The 18,541-nt window shown below is 37.9% G+C and overlaps 1 protein-coding gene across 1 annotated transcript in view; it reads left to right on the top strand.

Annotated features, from left to right (window-relative positions):
* The window catches only part of LOC106880306 (protein SDA1 homolog), a 65,329-nt gene that overhangs the window by 31,808 nt on the left and 14,980 nt on the right, over positions 1 to 18,541 (top strand). The window contains exons 9-14 of the mRNA XM_014930185.2: positions 506 to 564; positions 3,905 to 3,981; positions 6,360 to 6,457; positions 8,250 to 8,326; positions 10,465 to 10,600; positions 16,628 to 16,857. Coding sequence (XP_014785671.1) covers positions 506 to 564; positions 3,905 to 3,981; positions 6,360 to 6,457; positions 8,250 to 8,326; positions 10,465 to 10,600; positions 16,628 to 16,857 — 677 coding nt within the window. The remainder of the gene's footprint in view (positions 1 to 505; positions 565 to 3,904; positions 3,982 to 6,359; positions 6,458 to 8,249; positions 8,327 to 10,464; positions 10,601 to 16,627; positions 16,858 to 18,541) is intronic.

The raw sequence follows: 18,541 nt of genomic DNA, 5'->3' as shown, positions 1-18,541 counted from the left end.
TGATGATGATGATGATGCCCATACACAAATAGATGCAATTTATTTTAGATGCATCTTAATATAACAATCATACACACACACTGATTAAGGAATTCATGTCTGGAATATAATAACCCTAACATATACCAAAAGACAAAAACAATGGTATTTGTTATCAAGAAACATGTGTCAGAATGTCCAAGAAATACAAAGCAAACTTTGTTTGTTTGTTTACGTTCATCGTAATTTGAATTTAACATGATAGCGTCTCATAAAGCGAGATTTCTATACATCTTAAATTTGCAGAAGAATCTGTAGTGGGGGCAGTTTAGCTTAATCTGTCTAGAGCACCGCGACACGTAATCACGGAGGTGTGAGTTCGAGTCTCATAGCTGGCCGCCAATACTTTTTTCTGCAAAATAGGGGTAGCTTATCCTGTTCAGGCTATATTATTAGCATTATCCTGCATTTGAGAATAGTAAAAATATGCTTTTTGTTTCTATGTATTTATGTTTTATTTTGATAGATGTGACAAAGATTCTGTTATTTGCTGCCCAGGCTAGCCATGATCTTGTCCCTCCTGATGTAAGTATTTATTGTTTTTTATTCATACTGATATCAATCTTCTTATTTCTATATTTCTATTTTTATTCAAGTATGATACACCATTAGTTATGAGTAATGAAATCGTTGGAAAAGTAACTCATCATCATCTTTTAACATTCGTTTTCCATGATGGTGCATGGGATGGACGGTTTGACAGGAGCTGACCAACTGAAGGGCTGTTCAGGTTCCCTGTCTGTTTCAGCATGGTTTCTACAGCTGATCATCATCATCATCGTTTAACGTCCGCTTTCCATGCTAGCATGAGTTGGACGATTTGACTGAGGACTGGTGAACCAGATGGCTACACCAGGCTCCAGTCTGATTTGGCAGAGTTTCTACAGCTGGATGCCCTTCCTAACGCCAACCACTCAGAGAGTGTAGTGGGTGCTTTTAGATGCCACCAGCACGATGGCCAGTCAGGCGGTACTGGCAATGGCCACGCTCAAAATGGTGTATTTTACGTGCCACCTGCACAGGAGCCACTCCATCGGCACTGGCAACGATCTCGCTCGAATGTCTTTACACATGCCACTGGCACAAGTGCCAGGAAGGCGACACTGGGCACAGGTGCCCTCATGATTTTGCTTGATGTATGCACTTATTTACTCTCTCCCCCCAATTCAGCTATTGGACATAGGCCATTGACAGCATTTTTTCACTGTTCTTGACTCCAGGCTGTCTGTTCTGCTTCTCTCCTCTCTTGGGTCTTGTTGGCTTTGATATGTCATCAAGGATTTCATAACTTAGTTTCTTTTGTAGATAGAGTGTCAACCCTGCATCATTATCAACTTCATCATCGTCAAAATTTAACATCCGTTTTCCATACTGGCATGGGTTAGACAGCTCGACAGGAACTGGCATGGCCAGAGGCCACACCAGATTCCATGGTTTGTATTGGCTTGGTTTTTACTGCTGGATGCCCTTTCCTAATGCCAACCACTTTACAAAATGTACTGGGTGCTTTTTACGTAGCATCAGCATCTGGTGGTCCATATTATTCTTGTGGTGGTGTATGGCTTAGCAGTTAGGTTCTTTTACTCTTTTACTTGTTTCAGTCATTTGACTGCGGCCATACTAGAGCACCACCTTTAGTCGAGCAAATCGACCCCAGGACTTATTCTTTGTAAGCCTAGTACTTATTCCATCGGTCTTTTTTGCCAAACCGTTAAGTTATGGGGACGTAAACACACCAGCATCGGTTGTCAAGCGATGTTGGGGGGACAAACACACACACAAACATATACACATACATACATATACATATATACGATGGGCTTCTTTCGGTTTCCGTCTACCAAATCCATTCACAAGGCTTTGGTCGGCCCAAGGCTATAGTAGAAGACACATGCGCAACGTGCCATGCAGTGGGACTGAACCCTGAACCATGTGGTTCGTAAGCAAGCTACTTACTACACAGCCACTCCTACGCCTGAACACACGATCATAAAATTGTGAATTTAATTCCAGGACTGGGGATGCGTTGTGTTCTCGAGCGAAGCATTTTATTTCACATTACTCCATTCCACTCAGCTGGCGAAAATGAGTAATCCTGTGATGGACTGTGGGGAATATTTATGCCACAGAAACCAGGAATCTGAACCTATGAGTCTATATGATTCAGGAAAGGGATTTTATTCTATATAAGTCTTGTCTCTACCCTTTGGTTCTCCAGTGAGGAAGGCCTTACAAGGAGCTTTCACTCTACTGGCATAGCTATCAGTTTCATTGAGGTACGCAAGTCACTATACTGCAACAAGGACTGGATGTTGTGGTGACTTATGTATAAATACACACAGGCTTTCTTCTTAGTAATTGCAATCTGTCAAAAAAGGAATGTTTACTAAAGTTATAAAAATCATTGGGAAAGTTTGTGCCTTCTAAATGAAGTAAAAAAAAAAAAGAAGACAAATATTAAAGTGACCTTTGAATTTCAGTAGTATAATCCATAAAAGTGCATCGGTCGTAAAATCTACATGGATATAAGTAAATAAACATACATATCACAAATACCAAACTGAATTTTCTGTAAATGTGTGTGTGCGTGTGTTTGTTACTGTCTCCTTGCCTTGACATTGCCTGATAGTTGCAAGCAAGTGTCACCATCATGCAAGCTGTGTCCTTCAGTTCCAATCTTCCATGAAAACATGTCTGAGCTTGGAGACAAGTGAAGGTTAGTGACAGGAAAAGCATCTAATTATATAACCCGCACCCACTTATTACACTTGGTATATAACACTAGTGTAACAATAATTGGGTACCCTCCCAGCAGTATATTGGATAGATAGATACTATATATATATATATATATATATAGCAATAAGAAAATGGAGGAGAATATGCGGTATCCATCGACTTGCAGACAGTGTATTCCATTGAATTAATTTATTTATTTTGTAACTAAAATGACAAAAAGCACAATATACAGATGCTTATGACATACCATGTCATATTAACAATTAAGGTTACAAATATAAAGTACATTTAGCAGTTGGAGAATAACCCGCACCCACTTATTACACTTGGTATATAACACTAGTGTAACAATAATTGGGTACCCTCCCAGCAGTATATTGGATAGATAGATACTATCCCTTAGTGGGTTGAATCCTCAACCCCTAACTCTCTTGCACTATATATATATATATATATATATATATATATATATATACATACACACACACATTTACACACACACACCCATACACATGTACTTGAGTATATATCTGTATTTGTGTGTACCCTTGTCTTGACACCCCATCAAATGAACATCACCATCATACAAGCAATGTTAATCATTTTCAGTCTTCCATAATATGTCTGGTTTTGAGAAAATATTACTTTGCTCAGAAATAGATAACAGTTGGCAAAAAGAAGGGTATTTGGTTGAAGAAAATCTACCTCAGCAAATTTCGTCTGACCCAGGCAAGGAGGGAAAAGTGGACGTTAAATGATGATATTATATCTATAATGATACAATATTGTGCCAATGCCATGTTAAAAGCACTCACTGTATAGTAGTTCATGTTAGGAAGGGCATTGAGCTGTGGAAACCAAGCCAAACCAGATTAGGGCTCCTCAGTTTGAAAGCTCTGGTCAGACATTCCAATCTATGCCACTATGGAAAACAGATGTTAAAGGGTGATGATGATGATGATGATGAATGATTGAATGTAACCCAAATTTACATGTGAGCACCATTTAATGTGTTAAACTATAGTAAAAATGCTTGGAGTTTTATTTTTTGTTTGTAACTCACTTAACTTTGACTTAATTATCTTATTTCTTGTTTCCATTTCTCTTCATCCTAATATATTTGAAGGTTATAGAGAATATCATTAAAACTATTGCCTACAACTTCATAACAGAAAGAAATTCTGCTGATGCCATTGCTGTTGGGTAAGTGACTTTGGTTCATTCATTCATTCATTGACCTATCAAACCTGAATCATCATCATCATCATCATCATCCGCATCCTTTAACATCCATTGTCCATGCTGGCATGGATTGAACAGTTTGACCAGAGCTGGTCAGCTGGAGAGCTGCATCAGGTTCCGGTCAGATTTAGCTCGGTTTCTACAGCTGGATGCCCTTCCTAACGCCAACCACTTCACAGTGTGTGTTGAGTGCCTTTTATGTGACACCAGCATACGTGCCTTTTATGTGGTACTGGCATGAGTGCTTTTTATGTGGCACCAGCACAGGACTCTTGCAGGCCAATCCTCTTCCCTAAGCAGAGTGGCCTTAATGCTTCTGCTGTGGAGGACAGGTTTTCCTGAGTACAGCAAAGTGTCAGGTATCTCGGCCTTTTGTCTTCTTGTCTGTACTTGCATGTAAAAGTGGACATGAAATCAATGTGCTCTTGACTGTGGTTGTTGCTGCTGTTATGGACTTGTTATGTTGTTGAATTTGAGACCTTTTCAGGTCAGGCAAAGCACTTAAATAAAGTTAGTGGAACCAATAACATCAACTAGGGTCAAGTAAAAATTCCTACTCCTTATGTTCTGAGTTCAAATCCTGCCATGGTCACCTTTCAGAGTTACCAAAGTAAATTACCCTTTACAGTAATCCCTTGCCACATTGCGGTTCACCTGTTGCAGTTTATTATTTAAGCTTATGTCGATTCCTCCATGATGTTATTTTGCATTTATAATAAAATAAATATATACAAATTATAAAAATAATTAAAAAAAATATACAGTACAGTACTGTTTCTACTTCGGATTTTCACCTATCACGGGGGATTTTGGAACATAACACCTGTGATAGTCGAGGGATTACTGTATTACCATTTCCATTCTGGTTTACTGTGAATTTACCTGTGGATGGGACAGAAATAGAGTTTAATATTTTGTATAAGGAACTGTTGGCTGACTGTGGCTGGCAAACAGCCCTATCTTGCTCAGTTTAACCCCAGCCTAGCCCAGCCTAGATTTAGGCTGCCTATGTTCAAAATCAATCTAGCCATGACCACCTTGTCTTTCTTTCAGTATATCTGCAACAACAAAAAGTACATACAGTATAATGTAAGGCTTGTATTTTCACAGCTATACCTGTGATGACATTGGTGCCAAGCTGATTAGCCTGAGTTGGTAGCCTTTCTCTTGGGTAAACATCAGTAGTGTAGAGAGGGAAAGTGTGTATGTGTGTAACTGATGATTTTACTCAAAAAAGTATTACTCTAACTTGCATAAGCATGTGCAAAAGCACGGTCAAGATTGCCTGATGAAGAACCTTCATAGGATCACATTTTGAACAGGGCATTGATCTGTTGCAGCATTAACCCCTCCACAGCTGCCACTGGTTCTCATTTTCAACTGAGTTGACTGAAGCAGTGTGAAATGAAAACCCTTGCTCCAAGACAACATACCACCCAATCTGAGAATTGAATTCACAACTTAACAATCATAATCTAACATCCAAATCAATTGGCCACGTACTTTCACGAGAATCAGGTAGTATTGGTCAAAACATTTTTGTGCCTGTGGGGTTGTGCTGTGCTTCCAGGATTAATATACCATAGCTTTCTAAGTTAATGTACTCTTTTTAGTTTGAGTAGATGAGTTTCAATACACAAGACAAGTTTGTAAAATTTATTTCAAGAGGACTTACAGATGAATGACTTCCCAACCGTAACATGTAGAGATACAGTCATAGCTGTATGGTTAAGAAATTTGCTTTACAACCACATGGTTTTGAGTTTAGTCCCACTGCACAACACCTTGGGCTGCCTTCCAGTTAGCCTGGGTGAACCAAATCCTTGTGAGTGAATTTAGTAGGCGCGCACACACACATTTATATATATATGAAGGGCTTCTTTCAGTTTCTGTCTACCAAATCCATTCACAAGGCTTTGGTCAGCCCGAGGCTATAGTGAAAGACACTTGCCCAAGGTACAACACAGTGGGACTGAACCCAGAACCATGTGGTTGAGAAGCAAGCTTCTTACCATACCACCACATTTCTGCCTGTGTTTGTTTACATCCCCATAATGTAGAGGTTCTGCAAAAGAGACTGAAAGAACAAGTTCTAGATTTAAGATATAAGTACTGGGGTCAATTTGTTCAGCTAAGTCTTTAAAAGGGATGCCCAAAAATTATTGCAGTCCAATGACTGAAAGTTAAAGGTATGTCTTAATTTAACAGAAATGAAGTCAAATAGAATAAGCTATTGCACACATCATGATATAATTTCATTGGAAATTGAAATAACCACTTGATTATTAGTACATATTGATAAATATATTGGAACCATATTTCTCATTTTATTATTTCAGTTTAAATGCAGTGAAAGAGATTATTTCTCGTTGTCCATTGGCATTGACTGAAGAGCTTATACAAGATTTAGCTCAGTACAAGTCCAATCGAGAAAGAGGTAACTGAATCTTTTATTATTATTATTATTATTATTATTATTATTATTATTATTAAGATAGTGAACTGGCAGAGTCATTATCATACTCAGCAGTATTTTGTCTATCTTTACATTGTGAGCTCAAATTCTGTTGAGGTCAACTTTGCCTTTCATCCTTTTGCAGTCTATAAAATAAGTACCATTTGAATATTGAGGTCAATGTAATCGACTATCCGCCATCATCACAAAATGTCAGGCCTTGTGCTTTTAGTTGAAAGGATTACTATTATTATTATTAAGATGGTGAGCTAACAGAATTGTTAACATGCCATCAAAAATGCTCAGCAGTATTTTGTCTGTCTTCATGTTCTGAGTCCAAATTCTGCTGAGGTCAATGTTGTCTTTCATTCTTTCAGGGTCAGTAAAGTACCAGTTAAGTACTGGGGTCGATGTAATCAATTTAGCCCCTTCCCTGAACTTGCTGACCTTGTTCCCAAATTTGAAATCATTATCATTGTTATTATTATTATTATTATCATCCCTAGGTGCTGAGTTGACAGTGAGTTCAAATTCCATCAAGGTCAACTTTGCCTGCCATCCTTTCAGGGTTGATGAAATCAGTACCAGTTGAACACTGGGGTCAGCATAATCGACTAGGCCCCTCCCCTCAAATTTGAGGCCTTGTGTCTATAATAGAAAGGATTATTATTATTATTATTATTAAGGTGAAGAGCTGGCAGAATTGTTAGCATGCTGGACGAAATGCTTAGCGGTATTTCGCCCTTCGCTACGTTCTGAGTTCATATTCCACTGAGGTCTACTTTGCCTTTCATCCTATCGGAGTCGATAAATTAAGTACCAGTGAAACACTGGGGTCGATGTAATCGACACATTCCCTCCCCCAAAACCACTGCCCTTGTGACAAAATTTGAAACCATTACTATCATCATCATTATTATTATTATTATTATTATTATTATTATTATTATTCCTCTTGGTATCATGGATAAAGTGCACAAATGTGTGGCCTTGTGCCAGTATATGAGATTATTAATATTGTTTACTCACATGAAATGTTTACATTCAATATCTTAACTGTTTTGTATAATGACTGATGCTAGCAGTTCAAAGCAGCACTACACATAGAAGTAAACGGATGTCCATCAGTTTCAGTGATGAGTGTTCAATTGTTTGATTAACTACACTGCCTGTCATTAAATCAGCTTCTATAAGTGGTTGAGTATTCCATATTCATGTGTACCCCTAATGTAATCCTCAAACAGTCATGACACAATGCGGCTAGGCTGGCCCTTTAACCCTTTAGCATTCAGATTACTCAATTCACATTGTTTTCAATTAATTATATATCATCTCATTGTTTCGAAATTTTTACGATGTGATTGTATATTTTTAGAAAGACATTGTAGAATAGGTGTGAGAGGCCAGATCTGGCCAGTTTGAACATAAAACCTATTTGGGCCAGTTTAAATGCTGAAGGGCTAAATTAGATACAACCCATCCTTCTGTCTCTAAACAATTTTTCTACCCATTTTACTGACTTGCCAAGGCTGTGGTGAATGGCACTCGGTCAGGATGCCAAGTAGTGAAATCAGACCTGGGATCTTGTGATTGCAAAGCAAGCTCCTTAAAGTTTTTTTGTTCCTGCTTCCTGTATTTTTTAATATTTGTGTGTAAATGATCATCTTTTTATTGTAGATATCTCCATAGTATTTGTATTTCTTTATTATAGTTATCTCTATGATGTGGTGTCTCTTTATTAGTTATCTCCATGTGTGTCTCTTTATTATTACAGCTGTCTCCATGGCAAGTCGAGGATTAATCCAAGTTGTGAAGCAGATCAATCCCAATATACTGCACAAGAAAGACAGAGTAATTTTATTATTAACATTTTTCTTTTTTGTTTTTGTTTTAATATTAATATTTCAATGTAATAGAATGGTAGTTTTACTATATCTAGACTTCGCTATTCATTACAACATAGTCAACTATGGCTGTCACCTGCCAGCATTCTTAGACATTGTAGCCTGGAGTTTGCTTTAGGTTTAACATTTTAGGTATCCATTCAGTTAGAAGCTGATACAGATCAGATTGACAATTTGGATGCTGACAATTTGGCACAGCTGACTGGACAGTCAACCTCATTTGACCCTGGACACAATCACACTCTCATACACATTCAAGCATAGAGATATACACATACAGATAGAAAATGTCTGAGACAGGGAGAGAAGTTACACATATAGGCGCAGGAGTGGCTGTGTGGTAAGTAGCTTGCTTCCCAACCACATGGTTCCGGGTTCAGTCCCACTGCGTGGCACTTTGGGCAAGTGTCTTCTACTATAGCCTCGGGCTGACCAAAGCCTTGTGAGTGGATTTGGTAGACAGAAACTGAAAGAAGCCCGTCGTATATATGTATATATATATATATGTATGTGTTTGTACCCCTAACATCACTTGACAACCAATGGTGGTGTGTTTACGTCCCTGTAACTTAGCGGTTTGGCAAAAAGAGACCAATAGAATAAGTACTAGGCTTACAAAGAATAAGTCCCAGGGTCGATTTGCTCGACTAAAGGCGGTGCTCCAGCATGGCCGCAGTCAAATGACAAACAAGTAAAAGAAAAAGGAGTATATGTACAAATGTAACTAGATGCTCACATACATAAACTGAAAGAAACTTAAAAATGTTTGATGTCAAATAAGTCAACATCAAATCATCAATACCATATAAGTGGCACCAAAATGCCTCATACATGAGACAGACTTCTTTTTGGGCTTTCCACATTTGACCTCCACGCCCTACCAACTGAACATTTGAGATGTGAGAACTTGATGGGAGAGAAGGTTGCACCTAATGGTTTCTACTTATTTCTTAATTCTGAAATAATGAAAGACAAAGATTTTAGCAGCAGGATTTGAACTCGGAGAGCAGAAATCCAGAACAAATACTACAACGTATTCTATCCAACATTCTGACAACTCTGTCTGTAGTCAGCTAACCATTTTGTATTAACACATTTGATAAGTCTGTACCAGTAATACTAAGAGAGTTTATTCAATTAATTCTAGCATACAATTAAGCATTGTCTAGATCCCTAATAAATGAATATATATTCAGTTAGTTCTGATTTCCTAATTCCAGACCCCAGCTAATGAGCTATAATCATTGACCAGGTTTTATTTGATTCTAAGCCACTGGCCCATGGTTCATTAAAACTCACAAACTCATGACATTCAGTTAAAAGTTTGATACTTTACCAACTAAGCTGTATGGACTCAGCTGATTTTGCACCTCTAAGAAAAGAGTCAAAGAGGCATTTAACCTTACTTATCTCAGTCCACATGTCTGTTGACAACATGATACTTATAGAGGCTGAATCGCTACTAACTGAAAGGTTATTGTGTCCAGATCCTCTGTGTTTCATATTTGGCTTGGCCAGTAATTCATTTAGTTGTTGGAGAAAAATGCTAAATATGGAATTATTGCCAGAATTGTATCTGTTCTGTTCAGGAGGAGATTTATCTCTGTTTATTGAGATGAAACTAGAACTAAATATCTTCTATTGAATCTTGTGCAAGCATAATCAGGTACAGATGTGTAATTAAGAAATTTGTTTCTTAATCATGTGAATCCGGTTTCAATCATACCCTAACCTTATGAGTAAAATTGGGTGGAACAAAACTTTGGAAATTCTTAGATAGCAGACTTAATTTGTTATCCAGTTAAACACCTTCACCTTGGCATTGGGTACCTTTAGCAGAGCTCAAGTTTCTATTCTGAGAATATCAGGATCTTTTACCCACCAGAATCAAAGATCTTGCAGAAAGGTTATGAATGCTGTCCTTCTTTCTCTTATGCCAAAACTGAAACACATCACACGCACAAGAAGTTTGGGTGAGAGTACATTGTAATAGACACAGAAGACAGTCGTGTAATATCACTTATTAAAAAGAAAATGAAGAATGGTTTGTGTAGGTAAAATAATGCTGCTATCTGTTCCATGCAGGGCCGATTGACTGAAGCTATGCAAGAAGCAGAACTGCCATCCTATGGAGACACTCAAGCCAAAAGTTACCTGCCAGGTGCAGAGGTTTTGCTTGAAGAATTAGACAGTTCAAAAGTAACAGAAGATGGCAAAACAGGTAAGTGGAACACTGATGTTTGATATTTACTGAAATGTAAAACAGAGGTACAATTACTTAGAAAGGGAATGAGTAGTAGTGTTACCTTTTTTTTTTACTTGTCTTGTTGATGCCTGTGATATTTCAACAGTTGGCAGTATGTTTGTGAAAAGGTTTGCTTCTTATTACCAAGTCTTGTCATGGGCTTGTTGAATGTGTGTGTAGATTTTCGCTAGGGTAGTGGACCAGGAATATCAATTGCATGAAGATTTGTACAATAGAAGAGAAACAGGTGCATTAAGCTTTCATTTTTCTCAATCATTGCACTATATCTACATTAACCCTTTAGCATTAAGATCACTCTGTCAAATGCAATACTTATATATTCACATTGTTTTGAATGTTTAGCATTTACTGTAATGTAAAATAGACATACAGTCACTTAGAAAGAGAATAGCTGAGAGTACAACTGCTACTTTTTTTTTATTTGTCTTCTTGATGTCTGCAAAGATTCTACATTTAACTTATACCCTAGACCAATATTTCTCAACCTTTATACCCTTGCGTAACCCTTAAAATTATATTACATGTCTCAAGGAATCCCTGCACAAAAAAAATTATATACTATATCTTTCTTATATTTTTTTCATCGTAGTTCACGTGGTAAATGTCATATGAATATTTATATATATATATATATTACGATCATGAAATTAGCATTAGCTTATCTCGCTCTTTCTTGCAGAACCCTAGGGTTCCGGGGAATGCTGGTTTAGAAACGCTACCCTAGACTATAAGGGTAATTAAAGTGTTCCATATGTTGGCTGTATGATATTTTAATATCCAGCTTGAAGCTAATTCTTGTCTCTGTAACTCCTTAAGATCTTGGGAAAAACATAAACAAGATAAATTTCTTTACATTCAGTCTTTCTTTCTCTTTCTCATCATCATTTCATCATTTTTACATTTGCGTTTTCTATGCTGGCATGAGTTGGACGAGATTTATTGAGGCAATATTCTTTGACTGACTGGTCTTCCTGCCATCAGCTCCCTTACCGTTCAGTTAAGATGTTTTTATTCCACTAGTCTTCACATGACAAAGCTATTGAGTAATGAGATATATTGTTTATGGTTAAAAATAAACAAATGCACAATTTATTAAGCAGTACCAGTGTGAAAACATAGAGAAAAATGCACATATTCATTTACACATACATATGCATATAACATTATTTATCATCATATTGGTTTTATTGTCCACTTTACCATGCTTGCATAGGTTAGATGGAATTCGTTAAGGCAAACTTTCTATAACCAGATGCTCTTCAAGTCATCAGGCCTTCCAAGTAAGGTAATATTTCCCCATGACCAGACGTGTTTTCATGCAAGATTAGAAACAAATGACACCACTTACATAACAGTGACACTTGTTTACAACTATCTCATGATGTCAAGACAAGGAGCCACTAACACATACCCTCCACACACACATGCATGTATTTATATCATCATCATCATCTAACATTCGCTTTCCACGCTAGCATGGGTTGGACGATTTGACCGAGGACTGGTGAAACCAGATGGCTACACCAGGCTCCAATCTGATTTGGCAGAGTTTCTACAGCTGGATGCCCTTCCTAACGCCAACCACTCCAAGAGTGTAGATATGTGTGTGTATTGTTATTATCATTATTTAACGTCCATTTTTTCCATGCTGGTATGGGTTGGACAGTTTGACAAGAGCTGGCAAGCTGAAGGGCTATGCCATGCTCTCTTGTCTGTTTCGATATGGTTTCTATAACTGGATGCTCTTCCTAATGCTAACCACTTTACAGAGTGTACTGGGTGTGTTTTAGCACTGGTAGGATCACCATGTAATTTGTAAGACAAGACATATATATATATATATATATGTGTGTGTGTGTGTATGACAGGCTTCCATACAGTTTCCTTGTACTAAATTTAACACACAAGGTATTGGTCATCCCTAGGCTATAGTAGAAAGCTCTTGCCTTAGATGCCATGTGGTGAGTTTAAACCCGATACCATGCAGTTGTGGAGTAAACTTTATCACCACACAATCCTGTCTTTATATTTTATTTAAAGTAAGCTTTTTTTTTTCCATTTATTCCATATCACTTTTCACATTAACACGTTTCTACATAAAAGACATTCCAGATATGGTTGTAGTATTGTCTTTTACTTAGAATACCAAGTATAGAGACATTTCTTTCAATAGTGTATGTTTTCAATATCAAATAACCGAAAATAGCAATAGCAATTGAATGTTTATATCAGGCTGTTTTTCTTCTTTTTTTATCTTCATTATTATGGTTATTCTTAGCAACTGATATTCCAGCTGCAAAAAAAAAACAAAACAAAAAAATGAAGTGAAACCAAAATAAAGCAATGGACACTGGAATAAATCAGAAAATGAAATATTTGAAATATTTCAGGGTTTTTATTTATTTATTCATTTATTAGCTCAAAAAGCTCAATTTATGAATCTGGAATTTATATTTGTGAGTGGTGAAAATAAACTTATCAATAATTTGACGAAATTTATATGTGGATAATAAGATAGGTCTGGATGAGATGGCCATCTTAGATTTCTCAGAACTGTGGATAGGCTAGAATATTTATATCTGGTTGTGGAAGTATTAATTTTGTTGTTTTTGGCTAATGGTTGATGTTCATATTGTGCTTGTAGCTGTGGATCCAGACATAATATTTAATTAACTGAATGATTTTTGAAATGTCTGTTTATGTTTCATCACTTTTGTTATTGAGTAGCTTCTGGTGATGTCGACCAGTCCACACAGTAACTGCTAAAGAAATGTTTTAACATAACCTTAAATAAACATGCCAGGAGTTTTGATCATATTGTTTTTTTTTATTTATGTGAATAAGAATGAATTATTATTTATATATAAGGAATTATTATTTATATAATGAATGAACCTACATGGTTCTGGGTTCAGTCCCACTGTGTGGTACCTTAGGCTAGTGCTTTCTACTATAAACCCCAGGATAACCAAAGCTTTGCGAGTTGATTTGATTGACAGAAACTGAGAAACCTGAGAAACAAGGCGGCGAGCTGGCGGAAACGTTAGCACACCGGGCGAAATGCTTATTGGTATTTCGTCTGCCATTACGTTCTGAGTTCAAATTCCGCCAAGGTCAACTTTGCCCTTCATCCTTTCGGGGTCGATAAATAAAGTACCAGTTACACACTGGGGTTGATGTAATTGACTTAATCCCTTTGCCTGTCCTTGTTTGTCCCCTCTATGTTTAGCCTCTTGCGGGCAATAAAGAAATAAGAAACTGAGAAACCTGTCCTCTGTGTGTAATTATGTGAAAGTTGTAAAATGATGATCACTATGATACAAGCATTCACATGCGAACATGTCTGGGTATGGGGAATTATTTCCTTGTTTTGAAACAGTTGAAGGTTGGTGACAGGAAGAGCATCCTGTCCTAGAAAATCTACCTCAATAAACTCTGTCCAACTCATAATGATGATGATACTAGATAGTTAGGGTATTCTTTTGAGTTCAAGTCACACCTGTTCAGGCCTTGTCTGTTATCCTTGCAGAAATCTTGAAATTAAACTGTCGGAAGCCACTGTGGTTGATTTAATCAATTGACTACATTCCATCTTAATATTTACTTCATGCTTTAATCAATGTAACTCATGAGTGTTGATAGTTTTTCTTTTTATAAGATAGTCAGGTGTAGTGGCTATAACTTTTACATGCTCTCTGTCTCTCGGACTGGTGAGGTTATTACTGCAGATGCAGTAAAAAACACAAGTTGAATAACAAATTAAAGCTGTTGTCCAGATGGTTTTACCAGTGTGAACACTACTCAAGACACCCTGGGTGCAATTGGGGGTGTTAAACCATGCACCATTTTAAGCACTTTTTCTATCCTTGAGAAAGCAGCCACTTTGGTGTCAATTCTTAGATGATTTTCTACTGAAATGGGAAGAGGGGTTCGAACAATATCAGTTTTGATGAACAGATTAATGACAAGAAAGCAACATGTTAAATATGTGGTATTAATCCAGAAAATGCAACTGTACCTCATTGCATATACCTCAGTTGGACTTGGATACCAAAACAATTTCAAGACAAGTAACCAAGACTTTTGATGATTTGTTGTGCTTGAGAACAGGTCAAGCTAAGTGAAATCATAATCGTGGCCAGTGCCAGTGACACCTGAAATGCACCTGTGTTAGTGGCATGTGAGGTACTCTTGCCTGTGTATGTGTGAGATACCTGTGCCAGTGACATGAAAAAGGCACCCATGCCAGTAATACATAAAAGGTACCCATGCTGGTGGCATGTAAAAGGCACCTGTGCTGGTGACACATAAGAGGCACTCATGGCAGTGACATTTAAAAGACACCCTGTACACTCTGTGGAGTTGTTGGCATTAGGAAGGGCATCCAGCCGTAGCAACTGAACCAAAACAGATTGGAGCCAGGTGGAGTTCTCTGGCTTACCAGCTCCAGTCAAACCATCCAATCCATGCTATCATGGAAAACAGACGCTAAATGATAATAAGGATTTCGTTTTTGTCTCTCTTGTGCATATTATTGTACACTCTCTGAGTGGTTGGCGTTAGGAAGGGCATCCAGCTGTAGAAACTCTGCCAAATCAGACTGGAGCCTGGTGTAGCCATCTGGTTCACCAGTCCTCAGTCAAATCGTCCAACCCATGCTAGCATGGAAAGCGGATGTTAAACGATGATGATGATGATGATGATGATACATAAATGCTTGGTAACAAGTTGCCAGGCATATTAGAATGTCGGAGAGAATACCTTGCAGTAATCTTTCCAACACTAGTTCAAGCCCATTTGAGGTTAATTTCATCTTTTATCCATTTGGAGTGGATAAATTAATCCAGTATTGAGGTAAATTTTTCTTCTTCTGCACTTTCTGCTCACTGAAAGAAATCATCTTTGCTCAGACCTGGAGAGGATGGGCTCCTTAAAGCATTAAAATATCCATGCTGTATATCTCAACATCTGAGGAAGGAAGATTATGCTTACATACTTAGGTGCAGGCATGGCTTGTGGTAAGAAGTTTGCTTCTCAACCACATGGTCCTGGGTTCAATCACACTGCATGGGACCTTGGGCAAGTGTCTTCTAATAAAGTTCCAGGCCGACCAAAAGCCTTGTGAGTGGAAGTACCAGGCTTTAATGACTAACTACTGGGATTTCATTCAACTAAAATTCTTCAAGTTGGTGCCTCAGCATGGCTGCAGTCTAATGACTGAAACAGATAAAAAGATAAAGGATGCTCACCACGCTCTTATATCAGTCTCTGATTAATTCATTTTTATCTGTTCTATAACACATAATATGCAAGTATACGAAGTTTGAAAGTGTTTCGGTACCAAAAACACTACATAAAACATAAATGAAAAGTGGTGCCCGTCAATTCAGAAGGATCCAATTTTTAATATACTTGATTTCTTGAATGTATACTTCCAACTGTATCAGTCCCCCTCACTTTCAGACCTTAGTGAATTGCTCTGAGTTAAGGGATTTGGTTAAAGTTAAATCTCCTTGCCTTCCAATAGTGTTTGTTGCAAATTTTCTTCATGTGTAGACCAGGGGCATATATTCCGGGTGTGTGCTGCACACCCATCAGAAATAGCAAATTCTTTATAAATATTAATCTTATTCATTAATTTAATCACAAATCTTAATGGAGAACTTTTGTTGTACCCCTGCTTGAAATTTGGTGCCATTGGGCGTGGCAGCACACCAAATACAACAACTACCATATGCCACTGGTGTAGACCAATTTTAGTCACAAACCGAACCTCTGTATACAAGAGTGATGTTGACTTTAGTATATAGCTGATGAATTTATGATATTGAAAAGCTGATCAGTAATTCAGTGGCTTTGCAACGCAGGTATTGAATCTTAGATAAATTGAAAAAAGAATTAAGAAAGAAAACTGGTTTTATTATCGTTATATTTTTTAATTAAACTTTTTATTTTTTATTTATTTATTCTTTTTTTTTTCAGATGCTAAGGGCATGGCAGAAACGACTACAACAGATGAGGGAAAAAAACAAACAGAAAATAGTGATGATGATGACGATGGTGGTGATGATAATGATGACGAGGAGGAAGAAGCAGTTGATGATGAAGACAGTGACAATGATGGTTGGGAAAGTTGTAGTAGTGAAGGAATTGAAGATGAAAGTGGAGAATGGGTTGATATGAATGAAACGGCAAAAGAAGAAGACTCAACTGTAAGTTGAAATTAAAACATCATCCTTTTTTTCTTTAACCTTAGACATGTAAAATAATAGTTATTGCTTGTTCACCTTCCACTACTCAGCCATCATTTTCATTGTCATAAGTTGGATTTGAGAAGCATTAGATGCGGTGTGCAAGAGAGACGACTGCACTGGTATGGTCATGTGTTGCGAATGAATGAGGACAGCTTTGTGAAAAAGTGTCACACCCTAGCAGTTGAGGGAACCTGTGGAAGAGATAGACCCAGGAAGACATGGGATGAGGTGGTGAAGCACGACCCTCGAACATTGGGCCTTACCGAGGCAATGATGAGGCACGTAAAAGCACCCACTACACTCTCAGAGTGGTTGGCGTTAGGAAGGGCATCCAGCTGTAGAAACTCTGCCAAATCAGATTGAGCCTGGTGCAGCTTTCTTGCTCACCAGTCCTCAGTCAAACTGTCCAACCCATGCCAGCATGGAAAGTGGACATTAAACGACAATGATGATGATGATCATCATCATAGTTTTAACATCCACTATTCCTTGCTTGCATGAGTCAGACAGTTTTGTTGATGTTGATTTACTCTGGTTTTCTAAAGAGATGACTAAGGACTGAGATATCTGGTGCACTGCTGTACTCAAGAAGACGCATCTGCCTCAGCAGAATTGATACTGGTGCTGGTGCCACATAAAGCGTACTTGTACTGGGGCCACATTAACAGTACTGGTGCTGGTGCCACATAAAAAAACACCCAGTACATTCTGTGGAGTGGTTGGCATTAGGAAGGGTATCTATTGGGGGAAAGCAGTATGAAAAGGACAGGTGAAAGAGAAAAGAATTGTGTCAGATGTTAGTGAGAAAGTGAAGGACAGAGTGAAGCTGTTGATGAGATAGTTTGTGTTGAGTGAGGTCCGGGACTGCTCTATAGTGTGAGAGCAAATATGGGCAGAAGGTGTAGGGGTAAGGAGCACAAGAAAGAGGACATAGTTAAGGGTTGTGTGGATCCAGGGAGTTGAGAGGATGTGAAGGTGGCAGAGAAGCCGGAGGGAGAGCATAGTGAGAGTTAAAAGAAGAGGCAGAGAGGGAGTGATGACTGGCAGGTGGTGAGATGAGAGGTATAAATGAAAGGGTGATTGATGATAGAAGGAAGTGAGATGGATGGAAGAGGGATAAGTAGGCACAGGTAGAATGATGAAAATGGATCAGTACAGTATCCCATACGTACAGATGGTGGGGGTATGTCATTCATAGTTTGCATGTTTCACAGGTAGTGGGAAAGTAAGAGATGGAGGTGTATGGGTGAGTGAGAGATAAAAATGGTTGGAGTGAATGGGGAGTTGGATGAAAGAGGAAAGGTGATCAACAGGTAGATAAAAGTTGGCAGTGAATATAGACTTTGCAGGACACAGATTTATACTGGTTTATACACATGCATGCATAAATACGTATACGTGTATACGTACACACACACACAAATTTAGTAATGAGATATTTATTTGAAAGTGTTTATAGCAAGATAAAACATTTGAAATCACTGTATCATCAGACAGGTTTGCTAGGTAAATACCTGAGACATGCTAGCAGCTCTAAATACTAAAATTATTTCTCAGATACTCTTTTACTTGTTTCAGTCATTTGACTGCGGCCATGCTGGAGCACCGCCTTTAGTCGAGCAAATCAACCCCAGGACTTATT

Source organism: Octopus bimaculoides, chromosome 13 (genome assembly GCF_001194135.2).
Source record: "Octopus bimaculoides isolate UCB-OBI-ISO-001 chromosome 13, ASM119413v2, whole genome shotgun sequence".
Taxonomy (NCBI): domain Eukaryota; kingdom Metazoa; phylum Mollusca; class Cephalopoda; order Octopoda; family Octopodidae; genus Octopus; species Octopus bimaculoides.
Note: the sequence above shows the minus strand (reverse complement) of the source record. Positions and strands in the feature narration are given on the sequence as shown.